The sequence below is a fragment of the Delphinapterus leucas genome, chromosome 2 (assembly GCF_059928025.1).
Source record: "Delphinapterus leucas isolate spDelLeu-1000000601 "Yukka" chromosome 2, BTC_Dleu_Yukka2, whole genome shotgun sequence".
NCBI lineage: Eukaryota > Metazoa > Chordata > Mammalia > Artiodactyla > Monodontidae > Delphinapterus > Delphinapterus leucas.
The window spans coordinates 5,329,690-5,350,826 of record NC_143130.1 but is presented as its reverse complement, the minus strand read 5'-3'; the positions used below and the strand labels follow the sequence as shown (position 1 = coordinate 5,350,826).

Below are 21,137 nucleotides of genomic sequence, written 5' to 3'. Positions count from 1 at the left end.
TCCTGCTTCCATTTGAAAAACCTCTGTGTTTTCAGACTTTAAATTTGTTGCACAGGACAGCATCTTTCCTATCAAGTTTCTACTCTTATTTCTGGTTAAAGTCCTGCGAAAAAGCTATTTAAAATTAGACGTGTTGACATTGTTTGTAGCCTGTGGTGAATGTTAAAAAAACATAAGTGCGTGAAGATTCAAAAATATTTTTCCTACTACAACCATCCATGGAAAACATTCCTGAAGCCAAAATCAGCACAGATTGTATATGTGCTCAGCACCACTGCACAACCCCAGGGGGCACCAGTCACAGTGTATTCCATCAGACGATGCTCCCTGGAGTTGTGCAACACAGTGGCCCATGGAAAGCATCTCTTACTAAAATACATTATAGGTAAGCAAAGCCAGTCTGTTACCCCCATTTTTTTCAACCTACATTTTCAGCTCCTATGGTTCTTAGTATCAGTTGTATCAAATAAGCAAGCCAGTGGAAAAAAAAAACCTTTGGCAGAAAATAACTTTGTGGTCACATAATATAAAAGAGAACAAGGAAATGGAAGCTTGGATACCTCACCTGCATTTTTATTTAGATTCAGCTCATCAGATAATCTAATTCTTTTTTTAAAATCATAGTCGATTCATCTAAAAGTCTGTATAATATTTTTCCATTGTCTTTTCCAATTGTTTTAGGTTTCCTTGTAAATTCCTTTGCAAATAGCAGGATACTAATACCCTTAACTGAGTTGCTGTAAGCTGGAATGATAATATCAGATTCTTGGCAGTCAATGACGCTTTGAAAAATTACAGTACTTTTTTATTTACCCACTTACAGCTCTGGATACCCATAGAGTACTTTTCCCTAAGGTTTAAAATAAACATAAACAAGGTTTATAAAAAAACAAAGCACAATTTTATTTTTAGGTATGCCATGCTCTTTTCTCATGAATAGCACTTATGTGTGTGTCTCCTAAAGAGAAATTCCAATATTATTAAAAGTGATACCATACTGGGGAAAAATACTGTGTGCTTGTGAGGAGGAGACAAAGAAACTGTTGGAGCTTGAAGACTCTTTGCAGCTTTCTTTTTCTCCTTCGTAATCTCACTACTTCTGAAGCTTAATTTACCAAAAGGTAACAACTTTGATTTAACAGTTCACATCAAACGCAAAATAGAACAAATTAATTCAGTGGTATTTTATGGTAAAAACTATAAAGTACTGAAATATAAAGTTAATTCTGATAATTAGGGTAGAAATTTAACTCCCTCTTTGTATTTCTAAATTTTGAACGACATAAAATAACTTTCCAATTCCCATTCATCCATCCATCCATTCAATCAATATTTACTGAGCATATGCCATAGTACAAGCAGTGCTAGAGAAGCCAGGTATATTTAATGTCCCTGGGGAAAAAAAAATCCATCTGTAGACATAAAAAAAGTGCTATTACCACATGCCCTCCTGCAAATCATTAAATTCTTTTTGCTTTTCCTTCAGTTTGCAAAGAGTAATTTCAATAAGTTTTGATTTGAAAAAAAATAGTGAATTCTATTTTATCTTTCACGTGCTAATTGATGGTAAGTTATAAATAAAAATAAATAAATCATTATGTCGAGTAGCCAAAAGATACTTTAGAATTTGCTAGTTTCAATAGTACAGTGTTGGCATAATTCTCTTTCGATACTAATTTCATTCCACAGATGAGAGACTTTTATCAGCATTTAGCCAGTTATGCTTCACTCTCCTGGGTATCATTTCTTTTTCCTAGATTTGGAAATTCTTTAATAAATGTGTACTTGGTATCAAGCAAAAAAAAAATTTATGTCAAAATATATCTTTAAAAAACTGAAAAAATGGGGGCAAGTGTAAGCTGGAACGAAGTGAGAGAGTGGCATGGACATATATACACTACTAAATGTAGAATAGAGAGCTAGTGGGAAGCAGCCGCATAGCACAGGGAGATCAGCTCGGTGCTTTGTGACCACCTAGAGGGGTGGGATAGGGAGGATGCGAGGGAGACGCAAGAGGGAGGAGATATGGGGATATATGTATACGTGTAGCGGATTCACTTTGTTATAAAGCAGAAACTAGCACACCATTGTAAAGCAGTTATACTCCAATAAAGATGTTTTAAAAAACCCAAAAACTGAAAAAATGAATGTCTATTTTTTCTATGCTCTCCTTAAGGGACAAGGGAAAACATACTCATAACAAAATTGAGAACATTTGTATTAACCAAAAAAAAATGAAATATGTAATGATTTATTTGATAATTTGCTTCATAAATTCAAGCTATCTTTAGGTTAACACTGAAACATTAGAATATGAATTTGGAATTGGATAATTATACATAGAAATGAAAAATAATAAATTCACACCAACAGTTGAGTTTTTAAAATTATAAATGAAAAACAAAAACTATAATTCACAGTAAATAGTAGAGTTTTTTAAAGAGTATACAATGTGAATCTTTTGAATTGTACTTATACATCGTTTTCCACTTAATTAGCTGTGAAAAAGAGACTGGTTACAACACAGGAAATGTGACTTGGAACCTATATCAACACATACTGTCCCACTGCCAGTTAAAGGAAATAGCAAGACAGTCCAAAAACTCCTATTGTGTTTAATTCTAAAGGAGAGAAAACATGTTCCAAACGCTGAAATGAATCAAAAGCAAAATAATTTAATTCTGCCTCATCAACAATATCTTGTTTATATTGAACAGCAAAGCTGTTCATTTTCTTTGATTTACTATTTCTGCACCTTGTGTGGTAGAAACAAGTTTTGGTTTTGCTTTATTTTTAATAAAGAGTGTGGAATTCAGGGACTTCCCTGGTGGCGCAGTGGTTAAGAATCCACGTGCCAATGCAGGGGACACGGGTTTGAGCCCTGGTATGGGAAGATCCCACATGCCGCGGAGCAACTAAGCCCGTGAGCCACAGCTATTGAGCCTGCGCTCTAGAGCCCGCGAGCCACAACTACTGAGCCCATGAGCCACAACTACTGAAGCCCGTGCACCTAGAGCCGGTGCTCAGTGACGAGAAGCCACCACAATGAGAAGCCTGTGCACCACAACAAAGAGTAGCCCCCATTTGCTGCAACTAGAGAAAGACCTCACGCCAGCAATGAAGACCCAGGGCAGCCAAAAATAAATAATTTATAAATAAATAAATAAATTTATTATAAATTTATAATAAATAAATAAATTTATTTTGTGGAATTTCAAAAATCTACTTATTTGGTAAAAGCTGCTTTACCTATGGAGCGGTCCCCAGTGTTGCTGATGTCTAATACTAAAAACCTTTCCACATAAACAAACATCCTAATTTTACTTTCCTAGTAAATTTAAGCTTACTTGGGGCCAGGAAAGAGAAAAACTGTTTGCTGCACTGTCTCCCTTGGTGTGAGATTCAGGACTTGATGGTCTCTTGTTAAAATACACTTTCTCCTGGGTGAGTCACAGAAGAAAATCTCTTTCTAAATCCAAGCAGCTACTTCGGAGATGGAAACAACAAGGCTTCCAGAAAATCTCAGGTGCCGACATTTTATTTAGAGTAGAAATAATGGTATAGACACACCTGCAAATATTAAAACAAATGAAACTGTGGAGAAAACACAGTTTAGCAGGCTGTGCAATAAGTTTAAAAAAATCATGTCATTGTCAGTCATGTCTGTGACCTTGGACGAGTGACCAGGGGGTCACAAGAAGGGTAGAAAAGGGAGGACAGACAAGGCTGGAGATGAAAGAAGTTGTATCGACCAACAGCCAACGGGAAATGACACAGGAGGTGATGGGTAGACTCCCAAGATCCTTCTCATCATCACGTTACCTGTCTGGTTGAATGAATAATCAAATGTAGGAAAACAGAGAAGTTTTCTATAACTGGGCTTCAGTCATCTAAAACAGAGACAATGATTTGGGAAGGCACTTCAGAGGTCTACATGGAGAAAATAATTAAATGATGAAAATACTAACCAAGGAGTAGAATGGAGTGATGAATAAAGAGCTCTGAGGGATACATACTCAGAAGAAATAGAGAGAGATAGGGGCTCTTTGCACCAACTGGTAAGAAAAGATTTTCATGGAGGAGACATGATTTCAGAGTTGCAAAACTTTTGGAAATATAATAATATACCAAGTAAAGCATAGGCCATGGCATAAAACAAAACATTCCAGCCCTGGCTATGCTACTCTTTGGATAACTAATTTAACCTTTCTAATCCCCAGTGTCTTCATCTGTAACAGTGTTAGTGCTCGTCCTCATGGGGTTGTGATATAGATTAGATGAAAAGTCCAAAGTAAGGTTTTTAGCTAAGTGTCTTGCATATGACAATCACTCCATATATACTGTGTATTACAACTGAACAGGCGTTTATCCAGATCTGGGATGACACGAGAGAAAGACCTGGAGCTGGAAGAGGAATTACCACACCAGCTAAAGAGCCATCGTGATCACCCGATAAGACATAAGAAATCAATTGTTCATGAAGCTACAATAAAGATAGTTCGTATCCGTACGGTAGTGCACAGTTTTTCCATGTGCTTCTAATGAGCACGTTAATCTTACCTGAAATTCATAACAACTCTACGAGGTAGGCAAGAGTGATCACACCAGGCCCATTTTAGAGATGAGCAGAGTGAGGCTCAAGAAGGCTGCTGGGCTTGTAACTCAGAGAGTGAACGGCGGATCTGGGGCCAACCTCCCCCCGCCAACCCCTCCCGCCCCCAAGCCCCTACTCGCAGTTCTGCCTTCTCTCCACTATGCCTCATTGGGCATTTCAGCCCTAAGGCCCTGGAACGGCAGTGTTGAGCACCACCCTCATTACCGTTCTGTCCATCTACTGAGGAAAAAAGTCACCATAGCAACCAGAAAATAATAAAGCAAAATGCTTTTCCATTTAATTTGAGACAAATCTGACAAATCTAATATGCTAACATCGTCAGATATCAGCTGAACTGGAATAAAATAATGTCCTGAAGAGAATCATATGTTTTTCAGTTTTAACTAATCTTTATAAAACTTTTAGTACTGGTGACTGATAATCTGTTTGATTCTACTTTCCTCCAAACTCGCAGCCATCAACTGAAAGGAAGCGCTTACGTTATCAGCAGGAAGCACATTGATCTACGGAACTCATAACAAGAAAGAGTTAAAAGTTGTTGCTTGGTGCTTTGTGACCGCCTGGAGGGGTGGGATAGGGAGGGTGGGAGTGAGGGAGACGCAAGAGGGAAGAGATATGGGAACATATGTATATGTATAACTGACTCACTTTGTTATAAAGCAGAAACTAACACACCATTGTAAAGCAATTATACCCCAATGAAGATGTTAAAAAAAAAAAGTTGTTACTAAACCTGCTTACTTGTGAAGATAACAAATCTTTTCCATATATAAGCAAATCAGTAAAATTAAATTCAAAAAAGCAATAAATTAAATTAAAAAAAGAACTTTGCTAACACTGTTTTTTGGGGTTTTTTTTTTTTGTTTGATCTAAAACAAGCAACGAGTTATAAAATTCCAGAACAACAACAAAAAGCATAGTCTACGTATGTTCTATCCTCAAGGTCTGGGGTGGCTGTTGATCTTTTGTTTTGTTTTTTGGTTTTAATAAAAGCAAATTAGCAATGAAACGGCTAGATGGAATTAGAGGCCCAAAGTTTTAAAAGCACATTCTGTGTTTCCTGCAATTACAATTGCTCAAACCTCTTTACACTTGGCATTTTCCTGAAACTATGTTCCATAAACCAACAGCACTGGGAGGGCCTGCCCGCTTGTAAGTGACTCTGGGCCAAAGCCCCCTGAGGCTGGAGGAAAAGGAACAGAGAACGGACCCAAATAGGACATCCTCACAGCCTTATCCTCTAATTTCGGAGGGAAATGTCTGAGAGATCAGGGTAAATGTGAAAAAGAAGCTGAAAAGCCAAAGTATAGTAAAAGAATAAATTTTAAATAATAAATGATGATGCCTCATCAAAATGAATGATGTATATTTTAACAGTTTTTCTATAATGTAAAAATAAAAACCTTCTCTTCTGCAGGACCTTGAGAGGAGACTCACTGGTCTGTCCAATTCCCCTCTGACATGCAAAAGGGCAGCAGGCAAAGGGGGCAGGGTCGCAAGGAGGAGTTACCAGTAAGGACTGTTTTCATAGGAGTCAGGCATGGGGTGCTATAATGAGAAACGGTAACTAGGAGCTCAGAATTTGGGAAAGTCCGACCCAAAACAAGGTTCAACTATTTCCTGCGGTACACAGGCCTTTTTTTTTTTTTTAATGGAATATAGTTGATTTACCATGTTGTGTTAGTTTCAGGTGTGCAGCAAAGTGATTCAGTTATATATACATTTTTTTCTTCAGATTCCTTTCCCTTATAGGTCATTACTAAGTATCGAGTAGAGTTCCCCGTGCTATACAGTAGGTCCTTGTTGGTTATCTATTTTATATATAGTGGTGTGTCTATGTTAATCCCAAACTCCTCATTTACCCCTCCCTTCCCTTTCCCCTTATGGTAACCATAAGTTTGCTTTCTATGTCTGTGGGTCTATTTCTGTTTTGTATATAAGTTCATTTGTATCATTTTTTTTAGATTCCACATATAAGCAATATCATATGGTATTTGTCTTTGTCTGGCTTACTTCACTTAGTATGATCATCTCTAGGTCCATCCATGTTGCTGAAAATGGCATTATTTCATTCTTTTTTATGGCTGAGTAATATTCCATTGCATATATGTACTACATCTTCTTTATCCATTCATCTGTTGGTGGACATTTAGGTTGCTTCCACGCCTTGGCTATTGTAAATAGTGTTGCTATGAACATAGGGGTGCGTGTATCTTTTCAAATAATGTTTTTCTCTGAATATATGCCCAGGGGTCGGATTGCCTGATTTACCTATGAGACATGCAAATAATGTAATTAAAGCAATTTTGAACAGAAACTTTCAGGTTAGGTTGGAATGGAGGTGGAAACAGATACAAGCTCCTTAAAACGGACAAAGTTGTCTTATGGTGACCACGGCACATATAAGAACCACAAAAAGTCAGCAATTCCTGGTTTGGTTTTACCAGTTAATCCCCCAACAGTCTAAAAGTGTGTGGCACAGTCCGGAGGTATAGGAGAAAGGCAAGTGATGGGTATCCATCCTAAGAGAGAAGACTAAAATCAGGTCAACACTCCTCTCCGAAGACAAAGCCATGAGTGGGGTGCCCAAATTCACCTGATCTTAAGGATTTGCAGATTCATATTCTGGGGGATTTTGTGGGTTAGACTGATTCTGTGAGGACAGAGAGGGCACCAGCTGGAGCAATCACGAGATTAAATCAGAGACGAAAACCAGGTAATGTAAAGGCCAAGGAATGGGAAATTCTCCAGAGGAAAAAGAAAGAAGACAAAGCAGGTAACTCCAGGAGAGGGGAAAGTTGTCAAAGCTGCAGAACCTCCTGTATTGGCTTGAATAGTGTCCCCCAGAAATCATGTCCACCTGGAACCTGTGAACGTGACCTTATTTGGAAATAGGGTCTTTGCAGATGTTATGAAGTTAAGATGAGGTCATACTGGATTAGAGGGGGGCTGAAATTCAATATAATTGATGCCCTTCTAAGAAGTGAGAGATTTGGGCACAGACACACAAAAGGAAGAGGGGCCATATGAAGACTGAGAAAGAGACTGAAGTTACACATGGACAAACCAAGGAAAGCCAAGGATGGCCAGCAACCAACAGAAGCTGCAAGTGGTAAGGAAGGATTCTTCTCTAGAGCCTTCGAAGGGATGGCTCTGCTGATACCTTGATTTTCGACTTTGAGACTCCAGAACTGTGAAAAAATAAATTTCTGTTGTTTTAAGCTACCCAGTTGTGGCATTTTGTTACAGTAGGCCTAGGAAGTGAGGCTGAGGGTCCTCTCCTGGGTTATAGACCTCACATGGCAGAAGGGGTGAGGGGTCCCTCTGGGGCTTCTTTATAAGGGCACTAATCCCAACCATGAGGGCTTTACACTCATGACCTAATCACCTCCCAGATGCCCCATTCCTAATACTACCACTTTAGGGGTTAGGTTTCAACACATGAATTTTGAGGGGACATAAACGTTCAGACTCAGCACAAAGTCTATTGTTGAGAAAACTAGAGACAAACTTAAGCTCAGTATCACATTAGGAGAAGCCAACTCAAGAGTTTAGGGTGAGGGTTCAGAAAGTTTCATCTTCCATAAGAATTTCATCCCAGACCCAGACTTTGTGATAATCATTTTGTCTAAATGTATTCCATACAGTAAGGGATACGGAGTAGAGTTATCTACTTTCAGTGGTAGGGACAAAAAAAAAAAAAGAGTGAAAGAATAAGGTCATAACATGAAGTTAATGACTTGGAAAATAGATATAAGGATACAAGGAGCTCAAAAATCAATGCCAACCACAGTTATAAAATGACTTTTAAATTACCATGTAAGATGTCACATTAATATTCAAAATTAATATTTTCATAGCCATCAGACTCTCTGAGATGTTCTGAATCTGAATATTGAAGTGTTTCACCTTAGTATACCATTAAAAAGACATGAACTCAATGTACCCATATTTTAGGACTCTTTACATAATATAAATTTTAATTTCCTTTATATGAAAGTTTAAAAATCTTTCCTTTTGACCCAAACAAGTATAGTTGATCTTGGCATCTTTTCATTTTGATTAACTATATCCTTCTTCATCTAATTTACTCATTCCAACCAAGTTGAAAAATGGTTTCCCAGTAGAAATTCTTTGCTTACAATTCAGGAGAAATCAATCAATCATTCTCTCTCTCTTATACATTTTTGTAATTATTGAAGGTTTCTGAACAAAATATATAAAAACATCTTCCAAGGAAATGAAATGAGACCAAGGCAGCTGGACTAATTTCCCCTAAAGTAAGTAGTCATGCATAAGACTACCAAGAGCTACTTCATGAAATCCCCCAAACAGGCAAAGACAGAGGAAACATGTTCTCTTTATGTGATTTCCAAGTTCAACACTCATACTAAGTATTCATTCAAATCCGGCTTTGTTTCTATTTATTTTATTTATTTTTTTGGGCATGCTGCACAGTTTGTGGGATCTTAGTTCCCCGACCAGGGATTGAACCCGGGCCCTCGGCAGTAAAAGGGCCGAGTTCTAACCACTGGACTGCCAGGGAAGTCCCTCTTTCCATTTAATTATTTTGGTACACAGTGTGTTTGCTGGGAGAGAAGCTCACCGCCTCCCCACAGGGCTCTGCGTCACCCGCCCTCACCCACCCCCATTCCTCCTCTCACCTCCCCCAACCCCCAGCCTTTCTTCCACAGCAAGGTTGCCCCTGATGGACCAATGGACAAGTGTAGGCAGCGCCATGCCAACGGTCGTGGTGTCCTCTGACCCTCCAAGCTCCGTCCGAGCCTGAGCCATGAGACGATGTTCTGTGATGACAATAGGAAGGGTGCTGGTCCCTCACAGGACACATGCCTCGGGCATCCAGTCAGCCCACGTCCCCTCTGACTGGGGTCCTGAATTAACCAAACCCTCAAGCGCTCCACCCTCGTCCAACCAATCTATTATGGGGTAGCTATCCTTCGCTTTAATAGCAGTTCTCTTGTAAGCTCTTTTGCATAACTAAGCCATGGTAACAGATTAGATGATCTCTGTGGTCTATCCCAGCTCAAACTGTACGATTACAGCAACCATATGTAGCCACTCCAGAGAAAGAACACTTTACGAATGAGGAATAAAGCAGATACTGTGTTGAAGGACAGACAAGCAAACTCAGCTATTTTGAACTAGCTGTTGGCTAAGCACTGCGCTTCACCCCCATCATTGCTATGGAAGAAGGAGCTGTGCAATTCAGCGGGGAGACCTTGGAACTGGAACATTATTTACTTGGGAAAGACAGCACACGTCCTTTCAAAAACAGCCATTATCCTCAGTGGGAATTTAGCTGCAAAATTACCTGCTATAAGCTCTGACCTTCTCTGCGTTGCAATATCATCTCACCTTTTTTGCAATGAAAAATTGTGGGGAAAAATCATTTGCTTGTAGGCAGAGTGCAGCTATGTAAACACTTGGGAGTTCGACACCACACACTTGGTTGTGTGTCCTCATTCCCTCTTTGAGTTTGGGGAAGTTACTTGACTTCTCTGACTCCTCCCTCAGTTTTCTTATCCATAATATGTGGATGACGATGCTGATTTCAGAGTATTATTAGGAGAAGACAAGAGATCGTATTTTTAAAATGCTAGCCAAAGGCCCAGCACATGGTAGAAAGATAACACCAACTTTTCAAAAATTATAATATCAACATTTTAAATAATTACTTGGTCCAGTAGTAATAAATGAGGTGTCAATTAAGTCAGTGCACCAAGCATTTAAATCATATTTTCGTTCGCTCTTAACATGGTAACGTGGTTTTATTTTTATCACCATTAACGTCTTAAAATACATGTAAAATTACATTTAGGTAGTATTGATAAATCTGTATTATTTAGCCTATGAGTAGTCTGAAAGTATAACTAGAAGGAGAAAAAAATCAGGGATAAGGTATATCAATGTCATCACTTATACAGAGAATACAGAATTAGGTTAAATCTTCTAGAATGTAATTACTATCTTATACCAGAGATTCATCTTGGTTTTGTGAGTCAAGGCCACGGAAGGCTGGCTTTAGTTTCTCTGAATACCCAGCGGCATATACAAAAAAACAAGTCCTCGGATACATAATGTCAGAGATAAGTACGGCATTATTTAAGTAAATGCTCAAAAAAAGAAATCTCTGGGGACAAAAATTATGTTCTACACTGAACATCGTGTTTATTCTGTGTTGGTTTAGCCATTTGGGGCTAAATTTGAAACTGTGGAAAAAAATGCGTGGTTTCTTTTTGCACTTTGTACAGAAAAGTGTGGAATCCCCTGGAAAGTATGTGCAGTATCTATCAGGGGTGTTGTTGCTAAGGAACCAGAACACAAACAGAAGGTTCAAGAAAGCCCTTCTTTTTGGCCCAAGTCTCAAGGACTATTACAAATTGTGCAATATATGATTTGGGAAGGTCATGGTTGTTTGAGGGTTACTTTTTTCTTTTCATAACTGTTTGAAAGAGTAGCAATGGAAATAGAGCTCAACCTCTGCAAACAGTAGTGACGTGGGAATTGGGATGCCAGACTCCTAAAAGGTTGCCACTGGATACGAGACTCAGAGCCAACATTACATGAAGGTCAACTCTGTGTGTGTGTATTTTCCTTTGTCGTCAAGGAGGCAAAAAATGTCAGAATTTAGCTTTTCCGCTCATAGTGAAATGTCTGCCTAGGTTTAATGCTGCCTCTGGTTACTAGGACCTTGCTGGAAAAATTGTGAAACCAAGGCGAGAAGAATTTTCTTAGTAAGGCGAAAAGGATTTTCTTAGTAAGTGATCATGCCACTTTTACAAATTTATAAACAGATTTCTTTTTTACATTAGCATCATCCATTAAGAACTTCTTTCCAATAAAGATGTTAAGTGAGAACTCGCCATAAATAAAAATCAGACACAGTATCATAATACAGCAAGCTGTGCTTTGGTTCTCCACGAAGGCTGTACTCGCTTTCAGCCTCCAGGCTTAAACATTCTCTAAGAGTAACACAAAGGTGAAAGTCCAAACTATCAAATGGGCTTAAGTGGTCAGAATAAATAGGATGGGATAGAGCATGTATAAATGTGAGAGAAAGCCTAATTAGCAGTTAGGGAAATAACTTTTAAATTAGACAGAACTAATGTTTCTTAAAAGCTTCTCTTTTACTGAAATTTGGACCCACACTGAACAAGATTTCTTTATCTCATATCACACAACATCATAAAACAATCACAGGAGTCTATGTTTTCCCCCATCTGTCTTTACCAAGAGCCTGCTTACAGATTTACTGAACAAAGGGCACATTCTTGATCACAGCTGAAGTTACCTTAGAGGCAGAGCGGGAGAGGTGTTTTACCACTTCTTTCTCTGTGACCTTCTATCACTGCCCAGCAGGAAGTGATACTAGGAGAGAGAAAGGTCTCTGCCTGAGACTGAGGACCAGACTGCGTGATTCACACCCTGGCCTCATGAGCCTGCCACAGAGTCTCTGCTGACCACAATTCAAAAGTCACTTTCCTGGGGCTTCCCTGGTGGCGCAGTGGTTGAGAGCCCGCCTGCTGATGCAGGGGACGCGGGTTCGTGCCCCGGTCCGGGAAGATCCCACATGCCGCGGAGCGGCTGGGCCCGTGAGCCATGGCCGCTGAGCCTGCGCGTCTGAGCCTGTGCTCCGCAACGGGAGAGGCCACAGCAGTGAGAGGCCCGCGTACCGCAAGAAAAAAAAAAAAAAAAAATCACTTTCCTGGTGAGCACCTCCAGGTTCCTGTGAATGTTTGCATGGTGCAGAAGCAGGGCTCAGGACAGACACGGGAAATAAAATCCAAGTTCTTGCGATGGCTCCCATCAACTGGTCTTCGACAACTTGTCCTGCCTCACCTTCTATCTTCCTTTTAGCTCCGTATTTCTCAATCGTGTTCATTATTGCCCTTCTAAGGAGGCTTTTTGGATATTTTTTCCTGATTGCTCAAATAATTTAATATCACAGATATAATATATACCTGCTATGTACTCTATGTATCGGTGCTTTATACATGAAGCATAAAATATTTTCACCCTCCCAAGAAGCAATTTTCACCCCCTTGGTGTGGGTGCTGGGAGCGTGTGCTTTAGCCGAAATACTTACCGGTTGAAAACCTTTGCCATAATCAACCCAAGCCTCCCTGCTTCTACTTAGAAATGGCTCCCTCTCCCAGAGATTTGACTGATTCTTGTTTATTCTTTAAAACTGGGCTCAAGTATCAAATCGGCCTGGAGGGCCTCTCAAAGTCCCTGCGGCCAGCCTAGGTCTCCTCCCCGGCCCCCCAGCATCACGGATCATGGATTCTGCACTTGCTTTGTCTGTCTCCGCTACTACTAACCAACTCCCTGAAGTCAAGGATGCTGTCTCCTTCTTCTCTGTTATGGGCTGAATTGTATCTCCCCCAAAATTAACACACTGAAGCCCTAACCTCCAGTACCTCAGAATGTGACTGCGTTTGGACATTGGGCTACTATGGCAGTGATGAAGCCAGAATAAGGCTCCTAGAACGGACCCTAGTCCAATCCGACTGGCCTCCTTATATGAATAGCAAATTTGGACACACAGAGCCATCAGTAGGTTCACACAGACAAAGCCACGTAAGGACACAGCGAGAAGGCTGCAGTCTGCAAGCTAAACAGAGGGGCCTCAGCAGAAACCAAACCTGCTGACACCTGATCTTGGACTTCCAGCCTCCAGAACTGTGAAAAATAAACTTCTGATGTTTAAGCTACTCAAGCTGGTATTCTGTTATGGCAGTCTGAGAAAACAAATACACTCTCTACATTTTATAAACGCCAAGCCCAGAACCTGGTCATGAATAAATATATTCTGGTTGGTTGGCTGAATGAATGACTGAATGAAAACATGTCCTCAATACATATCACAGAGGCCCCAAGTAATCACTAACACAAGATGCAGAACCGCAAACTGTTCTTTGAATTACAAAAGATAAAACCTTTGTCCTCAAAGGGTGAGCCTCCCAGAAACCCCAGCACAGATACTCTAAATCACAAAAGGAATAAAAAACGACAAATTAGATGGAATTCCCCTGAAAGACCAACAATAGCAAAGACTACTGAAATGCCCATGTGAGGAGGGAAAGAACTGAGGGAAGGTTTACGAGAAATGTTGCTGACCTCAAGGAGGTTCTTTGCCAGGGCTCTCAAAATGCATCTTTTAGAAGCGCTTTGATACCGTGCTGCGTGTCCACAGGTGGTCAAGAAACCGCTGGCTCATGTTCAAACCAAGCCAGCCATGCAGGATCCGGATACAGTTTTTATAAACCCCGAGTTGATCTCTGAAAAACCCTCAAGGCTTGAGAAATCTCGTTAATAGCTGAAAAGATGAGAAAATGGAACCAGCCCCCATTCAAGAGGCTGATGTCATCTATCTCCCCAGAGAAAAGGCCACTCTCTTCTTTGTGAAAGCCCAGGGTGACATCACCCCCTGATCCATGCACTTCGCCCTTCCTCTGCTGTTCTCAGTTCAGGGGTTTTCTCCCTTTGCAAATGTCACCCTTTCACTCACAAAGCTCCTTGACCTTGCTTTTTGCCAGATTCCACTGCCAAGTGAAAGAGGGCCCCTGGGAGGCGTGATCAGAAGAGGCGAGGGCTTTGTGCAGCTGGCCGGGAGGCCCTATTCACGCAGCTCGCAGAAAGTTCTATATTCCCTTCAGCAACCCAGATGCAGGTCCCCTAGGCCAGGCCAAATTCAGCCCCCAGACAATGCTGTCAGCGCTGAATACTGCACACCGTTTAGCCAGACAGGGCAACTGTGGCCATTTCTTTCTTTGCAGAGCGGGATCCTCTTTGATGCTTTGCATAAAGGCAATGCAGTGTGGTTAATCTCACACCCGCAACACCACTTTAAAGATGTGCCCACAAAGAAAGCCCGATTGTAGAGCCATTTTCTCAAAGCAAATAGAAGATTTGTGTGGGCGACAGAGAGGCACATTTTGTGAGCGGGTTTATTTATTAATTGGCCTCATGAATGAAGCACATGGGGAGTCTTCTTCGGCAGCAATGGTCAGGAAATGATGCCACTGCAGACTCTGAACTTGCAACCAAGAGGTTTTTGGACTTCTCACTGCATAGTTTGGAGGAGACTGGGAGGGGAAAGAGGGCCTGAAAGGAGATTTGATTCTAGTGAAAAGAGGCTCAGAGTTTAAAGGCACTTGCTCTGGCCCGTGCGGAAGAGCAGCTTCCCGGCCAGTGTCAGCCTGGGTGTCCCCGCCCAGCGCTGGAGCCTGACTCTGAGATGCGGATCTGAAGAGGCTGCGCTCAGACGACGTTTCTGAATTACCTACACAGACACACGTGTGTGTGCACACAGGCACATTCAAGAATATTTCTCTTTAATTTAAAATTGAGACTAATTTTTAAGTGTATTCTGGACCTTGTATCTGTTTAATATTTAGTTACGAATATTATTATGAATATTACTTATTGAATATTTTGTATTCAGATCCCACAACATGCCACGTTGCTTCAGTGCTTCCAGATGCTACTCAAAACTCATTTCTCTGTAAGTCAAAGACAAATGTTGTGTAATATTGCTTATACGTGGAATCTAAAACACACAACAAATTAGTGACTATAACCAAAAAAGAACAGATTCACAGATAGAGAGGACTAACTACCGGTTACCAGTGGGGAGGGGGGAGGGGCAGTATAGGGGTGGGAGTGGAAGGTACAAACTATTGGGTGTAGCACAGGCTCAAGGATGTGTTGTACAACACGGGGAAGACAGCCAATATTTTGTAATAACTGTACATGGAAAGTAAACTTTAAAATTGTATAAAAATAAATTTTTAAATGACAAGAAAAAAAAAGGAACTGAAAACCAACATTTTATTTCAAGTAAACATGTTTTTTTTGTATGCACATGTGATACTTCAAGGTCATAAATGCTTCAAAGCTCAACGTCCAGATAATCTCCCAAATAAAGATGCATAAAAAGAAGAAAAAACTTATAGTTCTCTGAAATCTGAAGGGTTTACGGGAAAGAGAGGGTATGAGCCCGTCCCTGCCCGAGCCCCTAACAGTAAGGGACCCAAAGGCCACTGCTTCGCTCTCCGGACCCTCCTGCTGGACCTGTGACACTGGACTCCAGCCGCCCTAGACGTGTGGATCCCCACGCGCACCCTGCCCCCTCCCACCACAGGGTCTTTCTTCTACTAGGAGCCCTTTTCCTTCTCCTATTTGCCTCCTTAGCTCCTGCTTATTCTTAGATTTTAGTTCAAAAGTTGCACCCTCATGCAGGACTGCCCTGGCCTCCTGTGCAGGTTGAATCCCCTTTTGTATGCTCCTGTGGCATCATCACACCGCTAATTTCATGTCTATTTATGTGCCTCTTGGCTGGATGGCTCCTTCCCCCAGTCGCCTGTGAGCTCCCAGAGTGTAGGAACCAGGCCTGGGGCAGGAGCCACACACTAACAGTTCCTTAGTATCTCTGGAAGGAACACAGGGATGACTAGAAATCAGATTTATGTCTTCAGGTTACCAACAACAGGTGAGAAGTGAGGGAACCTCTTCCATTGGAGGCCTCCTCCCTGACCCTTCTCTTTTCTGTCGGCCCCTCTTCTCGGCTGTCTCGAGTTACAGACGTAGTTCAGATGCTGAGTATAAACTCAGCATTGCGTAGCTATAGTATATGACAGTTAATTTTGCACTGATCTAGACCACTAACAGTCTCCTTCCAGAAGGTTCTTCCCAAGCATAATTTACATCTAGTGGCACAGAGTTTAAAAAAAAAAATTTATTCAGTTCTGGTCCTATCTGGCAAAATTTTGTTGCACAACTCTGGTTCCAAGCTTAGCAAGTTTTCAGCAATTGGGAGTAAGTTTTGAAATAGTAAACAGGTTACGAGAATAGACAGAGGATGTCTTTGACTCTCCCAAATGAAGACAGATTCCAAATGGGACTGGAAGAAAAAAATTTTCCCAACCAAAACTCAAAACCGTGCCTAGTGTGTTGGCTGGAGAAACCCAGTCGTCCAGGGTAGCCAATAATGACCATGAAGTCCTTAGCGTGGCCTTGGACTAGTACGGCTACAACGGCCTGGAGGGGAGAGGAAGCAGCGCACTGAGGAGAAAGATATCGCCAGCAAAATAAATCGCTTCTCCTAAAATGCTCCGTCCTAGCGGCATGGCAGAATTACTTAGGGAGCTTTTCAAAATTAGCAGTAGTCAAGGTCCCGCCGCAGACCAATGGAATCCTATCTCCTGGGTTGGAACCCAGGCACCGGTACTTGTGAAAACTCCCAGGCAATTCCCGCGTGTATCTCGGACTGAGGACCGTGCCCCTAGGCCCCGAGCCTCGGCCTCCTGGTTGGCATTTCTTACTTTCCACTCTCTGACTCAGTGTCAGTAGGATAAGGGCTGGGGCCCCAGTGAGAAAGAACCTCACCGCTTCAGAGTTTAGAGAAGGGAAAGCTCTCCGAGTGTGGTCTACAGAGACACGCCAACGGCATCACCTGGGAGCTTTTCAGAAATGCAGATCCATGGGCCTTACCTCAGCCCTCACATCAGGATCTGCATCCTAACAAGATCCCCAGTGACGCATATCCATGTGGAAGCTTGAGAAACACCGTTCTGGAAAATACCCTTTGCCCTTCAGAATCTGGGCCATGTCCCAAGATTTTCCTGTTTCTTCTAGGTCTTTCCACACCGTCTCTAGTTCCCTCAGAGTCAGGCTATTTCTGAATCACACAATACTAGAGACGGGCTGTATTACAGAGATGAATCAATCCAGCTCCTTCATTTAATAGATCAATAAATTGACATTCCAAGGTTAAATCTACCTATTTGATGAAAAGGACAATCCCGAACTTCTACAAGCTTAATTATCAAAGCTCATGCACTTTGGGAATTTATAATCTGTATTTCAAGTTATAAGTAGCTGTGGATTACCACTGAATATTTTTAAATACTGAAAAACCCTATAGGTAGATTTTAACGAAATATACTCAGGCTCCAGTTCATAATAATAGAACGTCGTATATTCTCAAGTATATGATAGGGTTCTTCAGTTGTGTAAAGTGCTGCGATGCATATAATACATGTACTATGATGTTAAAAACCCTCAACACACATTCACGTACGCTCACCCTGGGCTCACCCCTGACTGTGACAGCGGAACCACAGTTCAGGATGTCTGTGTGTGATGCCAGGTGTAACATGGCAACTCCACTCCTCTTTCAAGTTGATTGAATCAGAGTAGTGAGCCCTAAGCTCTTGGCCTAGAACTGCTTGTATAATATTCACGAGGACTATATTTTTCAGGTCTAGATCACTCTAGGAGAGTGGTCCTCAACTTTACTCGCCAGGGAGACTAGTTAAGACACAGATTATTGGGCTTCCCTTCAGAGTTTGCCATTCCATAGTTCTGGGATGGGGCCTGAGAATTTGCATTTCTCACAAATTATACTGCTGCTTTGGGGGACCAGGGTTTGAGAAGCACTGTCTGGGGTCCTCTGCCTTTCGACTGGCCCACATGAGGTCAGTCTAGAAGTTTCAGAACTTGCGCTTAAAACGAATTTTCATCTTCAGAGGAGTGGTGATCCCTACCTGTTTTTGGAACCACCAGTTCGTAGGCAGGCTTTTACCTGCCCCTACTCGTTTGGCAGATGTGACCCCTGTCCTTGGCTTAGTGCATCACTGGCTCAAGCTTTCTGCTCGGGTTCCCCTCACAGCCCAGTCCTCTCCCTCCCCCTTCTCTCTCTGATCGACCCTCCTTCCTTCCCTTCTATCCCCGTCACTCCTTCTCTGCTCAGTGTCAGGGTGAGTCTTAAATCTCATTCTGTTCCACTCCCCCGAGAGACTCCATCGCACCCTGTGACCTGCTTGCCACACCCAGGTACAGGCCTTCACCCCTAGAAACTTCCTTCTGCTTCCTCCTTTCTCGTAAGCAATTTACGGCTGCACCTCCTGAAGCAGTTACCCAAATCCTGTCCACTTGGACTTCACTTCTGGTCTTAACTCCAACAGGATTCAACTCTCCAAGAGCCACCAACGTCTGAGTAAACTTTCTGAGGCTTGGCACTAGATTACCACGCAGGTTCTGAGGCAGGAGATAGATGGGACCCAGGCTGAGCAGCTGGAATCTGTCCCTTGTGGACAGACGCTCCATGATAAAGAGAATGGAAGGAGCAAGGAGGAGCTGAGCCCTGCTTGGAGAGAAGATAGAGAGACCATATATTCCCCATTCTTTTTTTTTGCGGTACAAGGGCCTCTCACTGTTGTGGCCTCTCCCGTTGCGGAGCACAGGCTCCGGACGCGCAGGCTCAGCGGCCATGGCTCACGGGCCCAGCCGCTCCGCGGCATGTGGGATCTTCCCGGACCGGGGCACGAACCCGCGTCCCCTGCATTGGCAGGCGGACTCTCAACCACTGCGCCACCAGGGAAGCCCTATTTCCCATTCTTGAGGTCAAGGAGACCTCGCAAACTACACATGCACAGAAAGGGTCCTCAGGACTCGGAAAAGGGAGGGGGCGCCAGACCATAATATGTTCTGTCAACTTCCCAGAGACCCTTGACCTGAAATCCATCTTTGCTAAAAAGTGCAGGCGCACACAGGGGAGGGCCCCGAGTCAGACCAAATAGGGACTCAGAGCCAGACAAAGCAAGATGATTGGCCAGAGGAGACCCGGAAGAACTGCCCCATATAAGTGATTTAAACGACCCCAGAGGCACAGCTCTCTCTCTCAACCTGAGCCCACCCGTGCTTTCTCCACACGTATTCCTCTCCTAATAAACACATTACCTGCTTCACTGTTTTCCACCTCTTTGTTAAAATTCTTTTTACAAAGCAGACGAGAGCCGGGTCAGCACCGCGGCCTGGGTTCAATCCCTGGTCGAGGAACTGAGATCCCGCTTCAAGTTGCCACAGCCATGGGCACCCCACAGCCACCGAAGATCAGTTCCACTATTCGTGAATGGTACTGTTTCCAAATATAGAATTGCAAAGGGAACGGTTCTTGGTCAAATAGCAACTACCAAATACAACTGAGATCAGCAGAGGGCTTACCTTGGATGAACCACTGCATCTGGAATCCTTTCTCATGGTGACCGACCCCGTCGGTATAAAACAGCACTTGAAGCTTGGAGCCCGTGGTGCTCCCTGAAGGTGGAATGTCTGCTCCACAATAGCGCCCCATGCGCCGTGGGCCATCATAGAGCTGCAATCAGAGAGAGACCTCCCAGTGTGAAAACCTCCAGGGCTTGTCAGATGGAAGAAGCAAAGTCCACTCATGCAGCAAAAGCTGTTCCTTGGTTCAAAAGTTACGGGTAAATCTACTGAGGTGGGTTGAGTACAGGAATTAAAAATAGATAATTATATACAGAGAGGTCCCTCCAAATTATTGGTTGGCCAAAAAGTTCACTTTGGCCAACCCAATATAATCCAGGCACAGAAGAAGGAAATGCTGGGCCAGGTGAGATGGGTTCACATATGAATCACACATGAGAGATGTTCAGTGAATAACAGTATTGTATCTGTAAGCTATCAATTTTTAAAATAAATACTATCTATAAACAATTAGACATTTTGGAAAACTCTGAAAGGAAGATGCAAAAATTAATCCCACTGAAGAGAACCACGGTTAATATTTTGTTAATACCAGAAGCTTCTCTTACCAACATTTTTTTCATTTGTTTGTATATGTACATATACACATATGTGTGCAGGGGAATATGTGTGTGTATCAATTTGGGCTACACATTTAATTGTGTTCCCTGCTTTTCACTAAATAGTCTATGTAAACATTTTTAATAGTGGCACAAAATACTACTAACATGCTGATTTACATTATAATTCTACTGTTGTTCACTTAGCATATTTCCAACCTGGGGGCCAATAAATATGTCTTTGTTTGATAGTTTAAATTTCTCTTAGGAAAGATTCCTATAAAGGGAATGAATTAAAGAGCATGATCTTTCATGGCTCTGGATATATATTATTAAACTTCTTACCGGAAAGTTTATACCAATTTATTCTCCCACCAGCAGTTTATGGAAATATTTTATGACTGCCATTATTTTAAAAACTGGCGCTAATAGTGAAAATTTGTTTTCTTTTTGTAATTGTCTTAAGTTGTTACTTTGGGGTTGAAGTTTCTTTCATGTTTATTGGGCATTTCTTTTTCTTCTCTTGCAACTTTTCTGCTGAGGTCTTTGCCCATTTCCCCACTGAGGTACTTATACATCCTGTTGGGTACCTTTTATCTGCCTAATTTCATCAGATACATATCTCCAAACTAAAAAAATAAACACCTTTGCCATATCTCTTCAATTGGTAAAAATAATGATAATCCAAAAGGATTGGCTTCCTCATGACTCAGGCCACTACATTTTCTTTTAATCCCCAAATGTCCACATTAAATGCTTTGTTCCAGTTACCCTTGGGATGAGCTGCCCATTATAAAAAAATGGAAAATGTCTGATCATGCACTTCCTTTATTATTCTCTTGGAGAGTACACACGTGTGAGTGTATGTGCTTGTGTGTGTCTATATGTAAATG

The 21,137-nt window shown here is 41.8% G+C and overlaps 1 protein-coding gene across 1 annotated transcript in view; it reads right to left on the bottom strand.

Annotated features, from left to right (window-relative positions):
- The window catches only part of CUBN (cubilin), a 269,760-nt gene that overhangs the window by 158,655 nt on the left and 89,968 nt on the right, over positions 1-21,137 (bottom strand). The window contains exon 28 of the mRNA XM_022580595.3: positions 19,646-19,796. Coding sequence (XP_022436303.2) covers positions 19,646-19,796 — 151 coding nt within the window. The remainder of the gene's footprint in view (positions 1-19,645; positions 19,797-21,137) is intronic.